At 37.7% G+C, this 16,095-nt stretch overlaps 1 protein-coding gene across 1 annotated transcript; it reads right to left on the bottom strand.

The window, feature by feature from the left end:
* Nucleotides 1-814: 814 nt before the first annotated feature.
* On the bottom strand, nucleotides 815-15,832 carry LOC117655079 (cationic amino acid transporter 2-like). Its single transcript, XM_034402165.3, has 13 exons — nucleotides 15,647-15,832; nucleotides 14,998-15,037; nucleotides 12,694-12,747; nucleotides 11,425-11,580; nucleotides 10,025-10,193; nucleotides 9,333-9,469; nucleotides 7,961-8,183; nucleotides 6,944-7,080; nucleotides 6,395-6,497; nucleotides 5,752-5,894; nucleotides 4,186-4,352; nucleotides 1,961-2,069; nucleotides 815-953 (listed from the first exon to the last, which is right to left on the bottom strand). Exons 1-13 carry the CDS (start codon nucleotides 15,830-15,832, stop codon nucleotides 826-828), a joined length of 1,752 nt encoding a protein of 583 aa, XP_034258056.2. The 3' UTR covers nucleotides 815-825.
* Nucleotides 15,833-16,095: the final 263 nt, after the last annotated feature.

Raw genomic sequence — 16,095 nt, 5'->3', positions numbered from 1 at the left:
AGAATGCTGTTAAAGGGTTTCTTGGTGATTTGGGAGCTGAGTAAGTTTGGAAAAATTGGAAATCAAAAACAAATATATCTCCTTTTTTTGAACATTTTGGCCATTATAGATTCAAGTATCAGCTGCCTCTACACTCAGAATTGCTTAACCCTAGCTATGAAGATACCAAAGTGATGAAACATTACAGAAAAATATGTAAGGGATAGGGAATGTTCAGGATGATGTTAATGGCATTGTGATTCAAGCTCCACCATTTTGGTAATGTGTAGGTTTTCTGCACTGACACTGCTGTCTTCCAACCAGCAAGCATCTAGTGCAGAAGTGTCAAACTCGCGTCGTCACATCGTCACGTGACGTATTGCGACTTTCTCCCCTTCGCTAAAATGGGGATGGGCGTGGCCAGCACATGATGCAACCAGCCCTCGGACTGTGAGTTTGTCAGCCCTAATCTAGTGGATATGAATGATATTAATTAAATTATCTGTTGTTCTAATTTTCTTCTGACTCAGTTTTTGATTCTTGGTAACTGCCTGGACTAGTCCCTATAATTTTGTTGGCAAGGGTGGTTTTTTTTGGGGGGGGAGGTGGTTTGCCTTTGCTCCTTCCTCAGGTTGAGAGAGAAGGACTTTCTTAAAGTCACATAGATGTGAGATTTGTGCCTAAAATGGGACTAGAATTCATGGACTCCAGGTTTCTAGCCTAATGCCTTAACTTCTACACTAAACTGGCTTTCATTTCTGTTACCTATTGAGAAATAGGAGTAAATGGATAACATTGAAAGCACTGTTATGAAATAAACCATTTCACGCCATAGTTTCCTTAGAGTCATTTTTTAAAAGTGACATTTGAATCTGTGCTGTTTATTAAATGAGTTGTTTTCTCTAGAGACGAATCTTTATTCTTCTTGTTCTCTGTGCTGTGACGAATTCCATAGCCAAAATAAATTAGAAAACCTGCAACACATAGGACAGCAACATCACTCTTTTCTTTCAAAACGTAAAAAAATAGAATAACCCCATCACAAACACCCATATAAAATAACATTTATATTAATATAGTTTATGGCTGACTTTGTAAATAAAATGCTTGTTATCAAGGTTATCAGAGTTAATACCTCATCTCTGAGGCATAATTTATTTACCTACAATTGACCGAAATCGACATAGTGGTAAACCAAAATGTGCCTTACTTGCTTTCAACTCCAGCCAATTGTGGTTTGTCCAGTAAACCAGGGTCAAACAATGGTTCACAACACACTAAATCAGAACCCCAAACCAAACCATAACAGCATAATAAGTGAACGAACTACATTTCTTCTGGTGCTATGGGCCAGTACAGTAGTATCCTTATTTTATGAGCTGTATATGATTTGGATCTGATTACATTGCACAGGCCCTTGGTGGCCTGTACGTCTCATTGTTCTGATGGGGTGCAAACTGATTTAATTGAAAAGCATTGGTGATACCCCTGGTAGATGCACCAACCAATGTTTTAATTTAAAATTCAATCTGCCTTATAGCCCCAGAAATAAAAAAAATAGAATAGGAAGAGATTAGTTAGACAATAGAATCCATCTCCCTGTTCAATGAAAAGACCCACTTTCAAGTATCTCAGACAAATGGTAGTTTAGCCTCCATTTGGACACATCCAATGAAGGAGAATCAATCACCCTTCTGGATAACTGACTCCATTGTCAAATAGCTCTTTGTAACCCTGAGCAATAGAAAGAGCTGCAACCAAGTCAAGGGTGAGATAAGCAGGAATGGAATTTGGGAAAGTGTCTCACAATTAACCTCCCTTGTTCTATAATCCTTTCTTTTATCAAATAATAAGCCATAATTAGAATTTAGTAACTCTAATGAGATAATAATCAAGAACTTTGCCTTATGAGGTATTCAAGGGACACAGATGGACAAATCATGATTGATTTGAAGCCTATTGAGTATATCTCTGCACTTACCAATAAGCAACCATACTGAGAACAGAACCCAGGTCTCATAGCTCAGTTGGGCCATCAGAAAACTATTGATGAAGATACTGAAGATGGGTAGGAATGGCAGGCATGGTACCTAAATTAACACATATATATTTAGGCCTTAAGACTTTAATAAAAGTGTGGCCTTCTATAGGCCTCATATGACATACCAACATTCCTTTTGAGATTCCCAGACTCTTCCAAAATGGGAAAAGTCAAACTGTCTGATCTTCTTCTGCAGCGTGAGAGGGTGGTTAATGGGTGTTAGCTTTGCATAGACTTAAAATATCCAATGTACTGTATTTCTTAAAATATGTGCAAACCCACAAAAAATCAGTTCCTTTTTCCGGGGGGGGGCTGTTTGATGGATTTTAATGAAATAAATAGAAGCATACGTTTTATAGTTAAGTATTTCACCCTTCAAATTTTCCCTGGTTTCCCCTCAAAAAAATAAATAAATTATCACCTATGATGATTTCCCCTTTCTACGTCTTTTCCTTTTAATCATTAGGAGCTAAATGGGGGGAGGGGAAGAATCATAATGGTCTTTGCTGTTGAAGAAAAAAGTAGCAGTTTATGAGAATGACTTCGCTATATTATTATAAAATAAAAATGATAGAAGGAAAAAATAAAATAAAGGGAAAGTGTTGCCCTGCCCATTTTTTGAATTTGCTCCTGATATGCTTATATGAAGCTTAGTTCACTACTCGGCTCTGAAAAGTTGTGCATTCTTTCTTTAAGTGAACAAAAACAAAAACATTTTTATATTATAGCATTTAGTTATTCTCTAAGTAGTCACCCATGTGGCTATACATTCTTGACTTTGGCTGATCTTGTATATTTAAGCCAAATACAGCAGGACAAACAATAGGACACATCCAGGAAAAAACAGGACTGGGAAGAAAAAAGATGATCCCGGAAGAAAGCGATGGTAAATCACTTGTATTTTGTCAGGAAAACTACATGGGTGCACCCATAAAATCCTCAGGAATCAAGCTAGATTAAAAAGAATTTGCTGTATTTTTTCTGAATCATTATAAATAAAAATCAACTAATTAATTAAAGAAACTTTAGCATATCAGAATTGAGCCAGAACAACTGTCAAAAGGAACACCTCTAAGGAGAAAGCCAATCATTCTACTAGAGGGTCAGCATTCCTCTGGATTAAACTCATGAAAATCTGCATATTATAGAGGTGATTACGGAACTCCTACTTCAGAGGTTGGTTTCAGCAGATTCTGACCAGTTCTGGAGAACCGGTAGTGGAAATTTTGAGTAGTTTAGACCACCGGTAAATACCACCTTTGACTGGCCCCGCACCCATCTATTCTCTGCCTCCTGAGTCCCAGCTGATCAGGAGGAAATGGAGATTTTGCAGTAACCTTCCCCTGGAGTGGGGTGGGAATGAAGATTTTACAGTATCCTTCCCCTGCCACGCCCACCAAGCCACACCCACCAAGCCATGCCACACCCACTAAACCACGCCCACAGAACCAGTAGTAAAAAAAATTTGAATCCCACCACTGTCCTACCTTATGCCTAAATAACATGCCATCATCACCATTACTCCACCACAGTTCTTAACAATAACACTATCACCATAGACAGAGTTCTTCAAATCATTAAGGCTAAACTATTGGAAGTGTAGACATATTTGGATCATGAGAAGGACAAAAAACGAAGAGGCAGCTCCATTTTAAAAATGTACACTCTGGCTAAAAAAACCCTAGAGAAACAGAACAGACTACAAAGAAATCTATCAGGCCTTGTCTTCACAGGTCTAGCCTTCAGGAGATTCCATCCAACTAAACCTAATATCAGCATTAACAAACATAACCTACCCAGGAAATATGTTTTTGTTTTTAGCCTATCTCCATGAAATTACCTTCATTTTGTTTCCATGAAATGAAATAGGGTTAAGTTACTCTTATGTGTTAACAGTGTCAAAGTGTTTTTTTTTTCTTGCCATTGGAACATGTTAAGGTGTATAAAACTCGTTAGCTTTGTCAACCGTTGGTTTAGAAAGAAGTCAAGTGACCGTAGTGATTTGAAATAAGAACAGGATAGAGATTGGTAACAGAAACAACAAAAACCAAACAAATCTGCTTCATTTGTAGATGAAGATTACTTCAGTTCATGAATGGGTGGCTGCCCAGTGTTCCTACCTCATGCACATATTTGGTTTGCTAACCAAGTATTTAGCTGCTTACCATGAAATCTACTTTCTTCTGACTTTGAGGCTGTCTCCAGATGACCAGAGATGCCAGTAGAATCCCCAGCAAGTTGAAAAAAAGGCAGACAACACACCACAGAGTTCCAGATGTCAAACATGGCAATTTTATGGAGGTCAGCACGCACACAACACAGATGAAAAGAGCTGGATAGAACATAATCTGTGAAAAGCATGCAGGGGACAGGCACATTTTCCTCATAAAGGACCGGACTATCCTATACATCCCTTTACATGCAATGAAAAGCACGAGGCAGAATGGCATGGTTGTTTAATCTAAAACCCTTTTAGGAACTAGTAAAGCTGTTGTAAATCGTTAAGCTAGTTATGCCTTTTTTTCTAGGGTTATATAGCTGGTTTGAATGTTGTACAGCACACATATGATCTGGCTGTTTCTATTCCAAGTGGTGGCTATAATATTTAATCCATATTTATCCATTTATCTGATGCAACACTTTTCTTATCTAATTTTTATACATTCAGTAAACAACAAGCTCAGAGATAATGTGCCCAAGAGCATCAATATGGATGTTATGTTTCGTCACGGACTCAATGACAATGAACAAAATGAAATCTAGACTAGATAGGATGCTAGTCCTATTACTTTAAAATAACTGCTTGTAGTCTGAGACCTTTTTGCTTTTAAGGTGGTTGCATTTAACCAGAGGAGTTCACACCATGATTATGTTTTAATTTAAAAAGCGTATCTATAAATTTAAATATAAATGGTGCAAACTACAATAGTTAGTCTTTCTAACTAGTGCATGATAATGTATGTGATTAAATTATAAATCTGCATACTTTTCCACACACTGATCTTAACTTTCAAACATTTTAAAGCTTCAGAAACCTGTTATAAAACTATTTGAATGCTTTGGTGGTAATGTTTTGAAAATACTTTAAGATGTCTTTCTCCATACAAAAAATAACATTCCCCTACATTGTTCCAATTTATGGAATGTACTTTCTCAGGGATTATATTGGATCAAACTTTTTTTGCCTTTAGAAGAATAGTCAAGGGACATCTCTTTCTCTTCTCATGTTGATTCTTAACAAATTTAGTGTTTTTTTAACCTGTGTATCCTTATTTTTCTACTTCGTATTTTATATTTTAGATGTTATCTGTCAGTTGAACCCATGAATATGCCCATGGACATTTCAGGCTCCCTGTTACTTAAATTTTAAACATTATTTTAAAAATTAATTGGAAGGAGGGGAATGAAAAAAGCTGGCTAACTTCAAAACAAAATCTCTAATATTCTTTTTATTGACATGAATAGCTCCAGGATTCCCATAGGCGTCATTAGAAATAAAAATAAAAAGAGTAGGTGGCTGCAGATTTAAAGGAAAAAAGAAAAGGAACATTAGAGAATACCCTGAAGGGCTAGAGGTGGTGATAGAAAGCAACCAATTGGCTATCTAGCTAATGAATGTTTCTGATAGCTCATGCCTACTATTTTAACTAAGTAAACCTTTCTCCATGATAGCCATTTTCTAAAGAGACCAAAAGCATGCTCTCAGAATTCTAAATGTGCCCAACACTTACCAAGAATAAACACTGTGTATACCACCAGTCTGGAAGAGTGATGGGATGGAATTATATCAGGGTGTATGAGGAGGTCTATCCAGGCCATTTTACTTACAGTTGTCTTTTCTATTGGATCTGGAGAACTAGGATCAGGTTGGTACCTGCAAAAGAATTTAACAAAAAATCAATTGTGTCTTATTTCTGCCCATTGGAATTGGCATCCCCAGGTGGTGTTAGCAATATGTCAGAGCCATTGCAAATAAAGTCATTTTCAGAGAATTAAGAAGGCTAAGGGAGGCCATGGAGACATATTAGCATACTAAACTATAGCTTAGTTTTTGTGGTTTTGGATTCTGATTCAAATTCCTCATTAAAATTTCCACATGTAAGAGCATGACTGTTGGGTAGAGAGGGAAAGGGAAATATGAAATGGCAAGGAAAATCTCCAGGAGCATCAATGCTGTTTGTGGAAATTTTGTGGAAATTAACTGAATATGACAAATAATATATTACATGATAATACAACATTAGTATTCTTCTAATATTGAGTCATTCAATATCCAAAGAACTGTATGAATACCTGGAACCATCGACAATCATATATACCTTTTCAGTATTCTAGTTTGCTAACAATAGTTACAAGTGCAGGTTATTGTATTACCTGAGAAGTAGAATGGAGACAGCAACTAAAGTGTAGGCCAGCAGTGTGCCAATAGACATCACATTAACCAAGACCTTCAGATCAAAAAGGACAGCCAACAGTGCTGTGAAAACAAAAAAGGGTGCCTATTGCAAGCACAATCAGTTGAATATTTTCTATTCTTATAGACATCTGTATAAGGACAAGATCTCCATTACTTTGCCAAAACAGCTCTTGTAAATACTTGCCATGGTTTTAGTCTCTTGAGTTAAAAATTATGTAAGAGAGAAATTCTGTGTGAACAGGGAGTGCACTTTGAAAATAATTCAGAGTACTCTGAGATCAGCATCTCTCTGCTATTCAGTAAAGCACCCAACTTTCTAGTTTTGAGTAAGATTATAAAAAAAGGCACTACTTTAGGAAGTCAACTTAAGATGGGGTCAAAAGCAATCTCTAAACTGTTTCTGAAGTATGGACACCCCTAGCCATGATCCAACAATGATCAAGTTCATCTCAAGGAATATTTATGTTCATCATTATTTTTTCTGGAAAAACAATACCTAGACTTACCTGAAACTACTCCAGACACCAAAGTTGCAATAATTGGATTTTGTTGGCTGTTCACTCTGGCCAAAACATGAAAGAGAAGTCCATCCCTGGCCATTGCAAATAAAATTCGTGGCATTGGGAACATAGAACCCAACAAGCTGCAAAAGAACCCCAAGAAAAGAGTAAAATATCCATGTTAATAACTCTTTGTTTCCTGTGGCAATCTGCACTACATGCATTGGACTAGATTTTGCAAGGGGGAAAAAATCTACAGCTTCAGGAGAAATGCGAATCATGGAATTGATATTTTAAGAATGATATATTTCTTATAGAGCTTGATGATAAAACAAGGTTTTAGGAGATTATTGTATTTTAACCTCCGTTATGCCATACCTGATAATAAGTAAAATAATCTGCAACATGTACTTGACATACCTGAGACACATGAGAAAGGAAGTTTTATACTTATAGTGATTTGTTCTTATAATAAGCAAAGCGGGTCCATTAAGAAGCCGATCACATAAAGGATGGACAGGCTAAAATGTATTATGTACAGTATCTGCCCTCTTTTACTTCATTGTTATTTTTGTTTTAATCCTGTTCTTATGTAAACTGCTTCAAGTCATCAGAGAAGCCTAGTAAAATAAACAATAATCAATTACTGTGTTTTGTCTAAAAAAATCAAAATCAATGACTTATAATGAATGGCTGTAGACTCAAAATAATCAGATGGAAAAATCTGCTCATAAAATGCATCATTCATTCATTTACAGAATTTGTCATCCTGAAATATAGTGATTGCCACATATAAATTTACTAAGCACTGATCTACCAGTGTCTGTTAACGACAGTTAAATGGAACCCAAGTTTCACAACCTTTAAAATAAATGATTAGCAAGCAACATTGTGTTACATGTTGCCTTCCTGCCTTTGTCATGGTCTTGGACATATCTGTATGGTTATAGTTACCGGTAGAACATCCTAGACAAGATGGTTCTTGTTATATTCTTAAAACGTAAGGATATGAGGTAGCTGTACCTGGTTGTAAGTGCACAGAGTGACCCCACAGCAACAGCGTACTTGGCTGATCTCCATCCAATATATTCAAAAGCCACTGGTAATGGGCTTAGTGTATCCAAAAGATGATAGGGCATCATGAGGGTCAAGGCAGCAGAAACACCAAAATATGTCAGGAAACAGATGAGAAGTGAGAAAATGATTCCCAGGGGGATAGATTTATGAGGATCCTTCACTTCTTCACCTGTTAAATGCAGACATGAGAAGCCCTAAGATCACTTTGAAATATACACTTTCATACTTCTGATTATTTATTTAATAATTATATGAATTGTGCACAGATGTAAAACCAAATTATGAAAGAGTAATAAAGCCCAAAGGAATTCCTCTTCTAGGTACCACTGGGATGGGTCACTCACTGGGATTGGAAGCACACTGAAATAATATGGCTTTAAATTGCTTCTAGACTCAGTGACTAAGGAACATAAATGCCTCAGGGAAAAAGCTCTGAAAAAGGCCTGTCTCCTAATCTATCCCTTTCTTTCAGTGATGTGTGTGCGTGTGTGTGTGTGTGATCCTTACCACTCTAGATGACCAGATTTCATGGGCTAATTCATATCTGGTAAGGTATTGTCTAATTATCTTATTTCAGACATCAAAAATGTAGAGCATTTTCCATCTGCCCGTTAGAACAATAGAACATAGAGTAGCTTTAAAAGGACCTTTATCTCTTCTTGAAGTCACATCAATTTTTATAATAATAATTTGTTAAATGTGCATGCTGCTCAACTCTCAACATCTCTGGCTGGCTCACAACAATTAAACAAATAAATTCCAATCAAGATTTTTTTTAAAAAAAGCAAGCTCAATGAATTAAGGGGTCTCACTCTTCCTTGTCAAAGCTCTGGGTCTTCACAGCTCATCTAAACAACAGCAGAGTGGCGGACATCCAGAGGGGCAACCTGATTCCAAAAGGCAGGCACTGATACAGAAGAGGTACATTTCCAAACAAATGATATTGTTTAATCAAAGGAACCCAGAGTGTGTAAACTCTGTAGGATTGGATCAGCCAGACAGATATTATGAGAAATAATTATCTCAAATAAGCAGGCCGCATGCCATATAACTGCCAAATAGGAATATCAATAATTCAGATTTGCATTGCTATATATTCTTACCTATCCATGGATTAACCATTAAGCAAAATAAGTACATGTTTATGGCACCAAGGGAAGGGAGCACCACAGAGTTTCCACCCCAGGTTATCTTGCCCTTAACTTTTTCACTGCCTTGCTCTCTTTTTCAGCTCTTGTTGAGACTTGGAAGGGGCAAGGTCACCATTGGTGGACCACGTATAGGACATCAATTGGCCTTAATCTGGTACTGTTCTTACCTGTAGTTGCAATGCAATCAAATCCAACAAAAGCATAGAAACATGTAGCAGCTCCAGCCAGAGTGCCTGAAAAGCCATATGGCATGAACCCTCCAGTTCCATATTTCCAGGTTCCATTTCCAGCCACAGTTTGGTTACTTTGAAGAAAAACCACATTAAATAAATCAATCTGAGAAAGAGCTGAATGAGTACAGTTGATCTAATTGCCTACAAACAATGTATGAAGGAAGGAAGGAAGGAAGGAAGGAAAGAAAGATATACAACAAAACTATAGATGGAAAAGCAGTGGATGCTCAAGGATAGAAAATATTTTAAACAAGTGTTCTGTGTTGATCTTGTTGAATTTAACTATAAAAACCAATTAGAGTGCTATGTGGTGTAGAAGAAGGAATGTTAAACTGGGAAAAGTTAAATTCAAACCCTAGTTTAACTGTTAAGTTCATCATTCTGTTTTAGCTTAACCTATTTTCCCAGATGCATGCTATCCTGATTTCTCTAAAGGGGAGGTTCAGCTCACAAATGAAATAAATTCTAGCTAATTTAAACAGAAATATCATAAATATCGTACCTTTCAGAAATTCACATACTTAAAGCTTTTTCTTTTTCTTTTAACTGATACTGAATTTTTTGAAAATATATTTTGTGGACATTTGTTGGTTTTTACTTGAGCACTGATCAAACTAGTTTCTTACCTAAGGTTACTGTCAATCAGCCTTCGCAGATCATCTTCACTTAATCTCCAATTTTTCAGGTCTCCTTTGAATAACCCACTAATTGTTATGAAGACAAGGATGACCACATTAATAGTTGTAAAGACTTTATTCACTGTGGTAGATTCTTTTATACCTATGGAGAGGAGGGCTGTGGAGTAAAAAAAGCAGAATTAGATTTGTGCTAAGATCTTATTGTTGTTGGGCACTATGCTTTATGAATTGCATATGGCACAGTCTGAAAGTGTATGTCAAGAATATCTGGACATGGTGTAGAAAAAGTTCCCTTTACAAACTGAAAGTACACTTGCTGGTTCTAAATAGCTTGTAAAATATAATTGCCAAAAAAACCAGCTAGAGATATTTCCTGCACTATCTATCTATCTATCTATCTATCTATCTATCTATCTATCTATCTATCTATCTATTTATTTATTGGATTTGCGAATGCCATCTAATGCCTAAAAGATTCTGAGCAGCCTTCAATAAGTCTAATACATACCGGTAGATTAAAAAATTTTGCCCAGACCAAAATAATACGCCCCACTATGCAAAATTCAGCAGCACCCACGTCTAGAACCCAAGTCAAGTCTTAACAACTTCTAGAAACCAAGGAGAGTGAGAGACTTAAGAATCTCGAGGTTAGGGTTCATTACAATCTTAAAGGATGGGGCTACATCAAGCACTTCAGATAACATAATAATGAATTGTGGAGGTGCTCATTGTTAAAGGGACTACAGATCAGAATGCAGGTTTTCCATGTCAAATGTCTTTAGTGCAATCTTCAGTATCTCCCAGCAATGCTGTGAAAGGTTTCTGGAGTTCTGAAAGCAGTTCGTATAACCCAAATGGAACCTGGTCTGCTCTGAAATAAGGCAGGCATGTTATATTGTTACATAAAACATGTCTGGGAAGATAGCTAGAAAGTAGTTACAAGAATCTCACTTTTTTAGTTCCTACAAGAACTAGAGCAGATTTGGAAAGCAAATATCAAACTTTTATTTAGTACTTTAATACTTAGCAAATGTTGATGTCTTCCTGCAGCCTTTTCAAACCCTATGTCCTCCCGATGAGTTGGAATTTAACACCCAAAATTCATGTACATGCACATTAATTTAATAATGAATAAGAAGCCATTCATTGCCCTGAAAACACAAGGCATGCTAGCAGGCATAATAACAACAGCAGTAGTAAATCTAGTGAGCTTGTGAGTGGCAGCTGCAGGGTTGGGAAACTGTAACTGAGATTCTGATATCATCATTTAGGGCTGACTGAGATGAAGAACAAAGGGCATAGTAAGAAGATAAAATTGTTTGCTTCTAGAAAATGGTTACCTTGACACAGGATTGGTTTCTATTAGTTACAAGATTGTGCAAACATACCTGTCACCAGAAAAATTAGGCAAACAGCAAAGATATCTGGATATTCAGCCAGACCTGGGATGCTCAGGGTCAGATGTATGTTGAAAACATTCCCCAGGTTTTTGCCCAAAATCTCATCAAAAGTAGCACTCCATGCTCTGGCTATACTGGAAGCTCCTATAGAGAACAAACCAAGTATACCAAACCAGGTATACATATCAGGTAAAGCATATCAAACTTTAAGAACAATATATTTTGCACAGTCCTATCATCTCTTCTTTGAGCACACATTTACATTGCACAGGAATGTGATAATTGCTGGATAATTGCTGCGGGGGGGGGGGGGGGGGAGAAGGGAAGAAGAGGAGAAGAAAAGAAGAAAAAGAGGAAGAAGGAGTTGTAAGTCCAGAGGCAGCCTAAGACAAAAGTTTAGTGTACGACTTGAGATGGGTGGCTATAGAAATTGAATAAATAAACAGACTCACTCCATCATTTTCAATATCCCACTCATATACAACCTAAGATGCAGAGTCCAATTCTTCTATTTCACACAGGCCCCCAATTGCACACAGATCCACACAATCAGAAGAGGGCTTACTACAAAGCTGCCACTTCAGTGCATTTAAAATACCTTAAAATATACAGTGAATTGGCTTTGTGCCTGCTAGCATTCACAGGCCAATAAAGAAACCTCATGGGCTGAATTACGCTAGCGTTCCCCTTGCCTAGTCTACGCTACATGGCAGAGAGTCTTTAGATTCTACAGCATTTTCAACAATGTCCTTTCCCAGGGCAACCCAAAGAGATAGGGTTTGGAAGCTAAATGGGCTATAATACTGAACTTAATTTTCTCTAGAAATTCACATCTACTTAAGCATTGTCTGGCTATCTTTTCTTAGATCCAAAGCCCTGATATAATTGAAATCTAACACAGTTCTAGAATGGAGAGGCCCATGCCATGATAATACCAATTACATAGGATAATAGCAGGTTCCATCCAGTGACGAATGCACACAACTCTCCAACTGTGATGTAGCTGTATAGATATGCTGATCCTGTCAGAGGCACCCGGGCTCCAAATTCAGCATAACACAATCCTGCCAAAATGGATACCACAGCAGCAATAAAAAAGGAAATGATAATACTAGGTCCCGAGATATTCTTGGCTACTTCCCCTGCTAAGACATACACCCCTGCACCTAGAGTACTGCCCACCCCAAAGGCTACTAAATCCAGGACAGTAAGGCAGCGGTGCAGGTGTGATTCTCTGTAGCCATTGGCAGTTATTACTTTCCGACGAGAAACCATCTGAAAGAAGGAGATCATGGAACTCCAGACTGGCATCTGAAACAGAAAAAGAAGATCCACATTTTCTTCTTTGTGTGATATCCTTTCAGATATTTGAAGAGTGCCATCATATCCATTCTGTGTCATCTCTTCTGATGACACATAATGGCAGCATATGGTCCAGATTTGATGATAATCTCAACAATTGAGTTCATTCATCTAGTTATTTATATTTATCTTATTAATCTTTTTTGTTTTTATTTTTTGTCTTTTTCTTCAGTATTCAATGTATAATTTTTTTACTTTTGTATGTCATTTATTAATTTGTTTTTTAAAAAATATACTTTTTTGCCAGCTCAAGAACTGGAGGAATGCATATTAACATGGCTACTAGGAGAAGAATCAGAAACTGAAAAATGTTTTATATGTAAATTGTTACCTTACAAACTGCAGTTAGATGCTTGGACAAGCAAATGAAAGCAAAACTAAATATCTTGAAATAATTATATACTACTACATAAAAGCTTATTTCAGGTGTACTTTGCAAACAACATTTCCTTAATCATTTTAATGCATGCCATATTTTGATTTAGGGGACTCAATCTTAGAAAAAGCTAATTTGGAAGGCTGTGCAGAAAATAATCTCCTGATGGAAACATACAAATATATTCAATTAACCTGAGGGTGGTCCATATAGGGCTTTGGAGACAGTTCCAGATTGGTGTGAATCCCATGATATCCTACAATAGTGTTATTGTAGAGCAGCTACAGCATAGTCCATGCAGAATTGCAAAGGTTATTTTGGGAACGAGCATGCTGGAACTCTGCAAAGCTTGGGGGCAGGTCATTTCTCACTCTTGGAAATGTGTTTGCTGGCTTTTTCTTTTCCCTTCTAACTCTGCAATGTCCTTATGCTGAAGTTTGTGAACACAGAGAGAGAAAGCTATAAATAGTCTGTCCATCCATGTAAAATATGTGCAGTGAGTAAGGGAAGGAGGGCACTAGTCGAATTTTATAGTCTGTGCTCTTCTAATGGGCAGCTGCAGAATCATCTGGAGGTCTTGGAGGCTGTGCAAAGGACAGCTGCAGGCCATTGAGAAACTGGTGAAAAGGATCTGGGGGAAGTTCTGGAAATGACAAGGGCAGATGTGTATAAAAATACTCTCAGATATTCTCAGACAAAAATGAGTAGAAAGATTGAGTCTGTTGCTGTTCTCTCTTCAATCAGTAGGCTGCAGAGTTGTGTAACATAGTAACCAAAGGCTGATTTGAAGATGGGTTTTTAAAATAGACTTTAAAAAACGGCTATTCATACAATAAGCCATCATGGTGCCTATTCATGAATGTGAACAGAAAATACTGAAGACTGATACTTCAATTAGAATGATCAAAGCTGGAATACATAAGCAAATTAATTTGACTACCTATTATTTGACCTGAAGTCAGGTATTCTTTTTCAATTGTTCTTCATCAAGTACAGAAAATGCTTTTGGCTACGCCTTTTTATTGATCTTGCTTTCTAGCAATTAATCTGCCTTTATTCATGAATCTTATTTTCTTTCATATTTCTCTAGACTTTCAAGATGCTCACTTTAGATCCTAAATATGGATTTTGATTTGTAAACATGCCAAATGATAATGGAGTGCTTTTAGAAATGAATATTGTTATTTCAGATTCATCTAGCCACTTTGTCTGTTTATAACACTCCCAAAGCAACATTCTAATCACTCATCTGTTTACAGTTGGTTCTCGATTTACAATCCCAATTGAGACCAGAATCTTGGTCATTGACCAAAGCAACCCTTAAGGGAGGTGATCATGTGACCAAACGGTCATATGGCTCACGCAATGACCACAAAAGGCTGGCACAGTGGGAAAGGGAGGGTCTGGGAGACCTGCCATGGTAGCGGTACAGATACAGGTACCTGTAATTGTACCTGTACTTTTTAAAGTTTAAAGCCAGTTTGGTCTAGCGGTTAAGGCACCAGGCGTAGAAAGCGAGAGATCATGTGTTCTAGTCCCGCCTTAGCCATGAAAATCAGGTGGGTGACCTGGGGCCAGTCATTCCCTCTCTCAGCCCAACTCACCTCACAGGGTGGTTGTTATCGTGGAAATAGGAGGAGGAAGGTATGTTGGATATGTTTCCCATCTTGGGTTATTTGTTAAAATAATAAAGGCAAATAAAATACAGGCTCACTGGCATGGGGAAACTGCCAAAGCTGGGAGGACTGGCCCCTCTCCACACCCCATCACACCAGGGAAGCCCAAGCCCTTCCCCCAACCCACCCTATTTTGGGTCTACTTACTTTTGCCTTTTCCTACCACTGCTGAAAAAGCCTTTCTAGCCTACAAAATGATTGCTTTCACTAGGTCTGAAAAGAACCTTTCTAGCCTTCGGAATTAATTTTTTTAAAAAAATCACCTTTCTAGCCTTCAGAACTCTTCTAGCCTTTTGGACCTAAAAGCTAGCGAAAGCAATTGTTCTGAAGGCTAGAAAGGCTCTTTTCTGAGTAGAAAGGTAGTGAAGGTGATCATTCTGAAGGCTAGAAGGGCTCTTTTTCTGGGAAGAAAAGCTAGTGAAGGTGATCATTCTGAAGGCTAGAAGGGCTCTTTTCTGGGTAGAAAGCTAGTGAAAGCGATCATTCTGAAGGCTAGAAGGACTCTTTTCTGGGTAGAAAGCTAGCGAAGGCGATCATTCTAAAGGCTAGAAGGGCTCTTTTCTGGGTAGAAAGCTAGCAAAAGCGATAGTTCTAAAGGCTAGAAGGGCTCTTTTCTGGGTAGAAAGCTAGCGAAGGTGATCATTCTGAAGGCTAGAAAGGCTCTTTTAGCAACTGCAGAAAAAGATATAGATAAGTGAGCTTAGGGATGGCAGGATAGAAAGAGGGTCTAGGTGGTAGAGAAAGTTAGCCAGGACGCAGGCCAAGGCCTAAGGAACCATGGCAGCTTTGTGCATACCAATGGACCCAGTGGGCTGCTGAGATGGAGGAGAGAGATAGGCAGTTGGGTAGGGCTGAATTGCTGCGTCCCTCCAGCTGTAAAGGTGGGCACCTTGTCAAATGCTCGAATTTTGATCATGTGACTGTAGGGGTGCTGCAACAGCTGTAACTTCAAGGACGGACTTGAACAGACTGGAATGGACATTGAATGAACAGTTGTAAATTGAGGACTACCTGTATTCCAAAATACTTTTTAAAATTCTTAAACTTGCATAAAACGTCTTTTGCTAAAGATTGTAGGAGACTCATTGAGAGTATGAACCTTGCCATTCTGAAGGTTTCTAATATCAAAAAAACAGTTAACAATTTCCAAAAGTTTAATTACAACGTATGCAAGCCTTTTGAGGGTGCCAAACCATGTCTTGGGCCAGGATGGTGACCTCTTGGTTCCCAGAACAATAAATCTGC

Source organism: Pantherophis guttatus, chromosome 2 (genome assembly GCF_059756535.1).
Source record: "Pantherophis guttatus breed Tessera chromosome 2, ASM5975653v1, whole genome shotgun sequence".
NCBI lineage: Eukaryota > Metazoa > Chordata > Lepidosauria > Squamata > Colubridae > Pantherophis > Pantherophis guttatus.
Note: the sequence above shows the minus strand (reverse complement) of the source record. Positions and strands in the feature narration are given on the sequence as shown.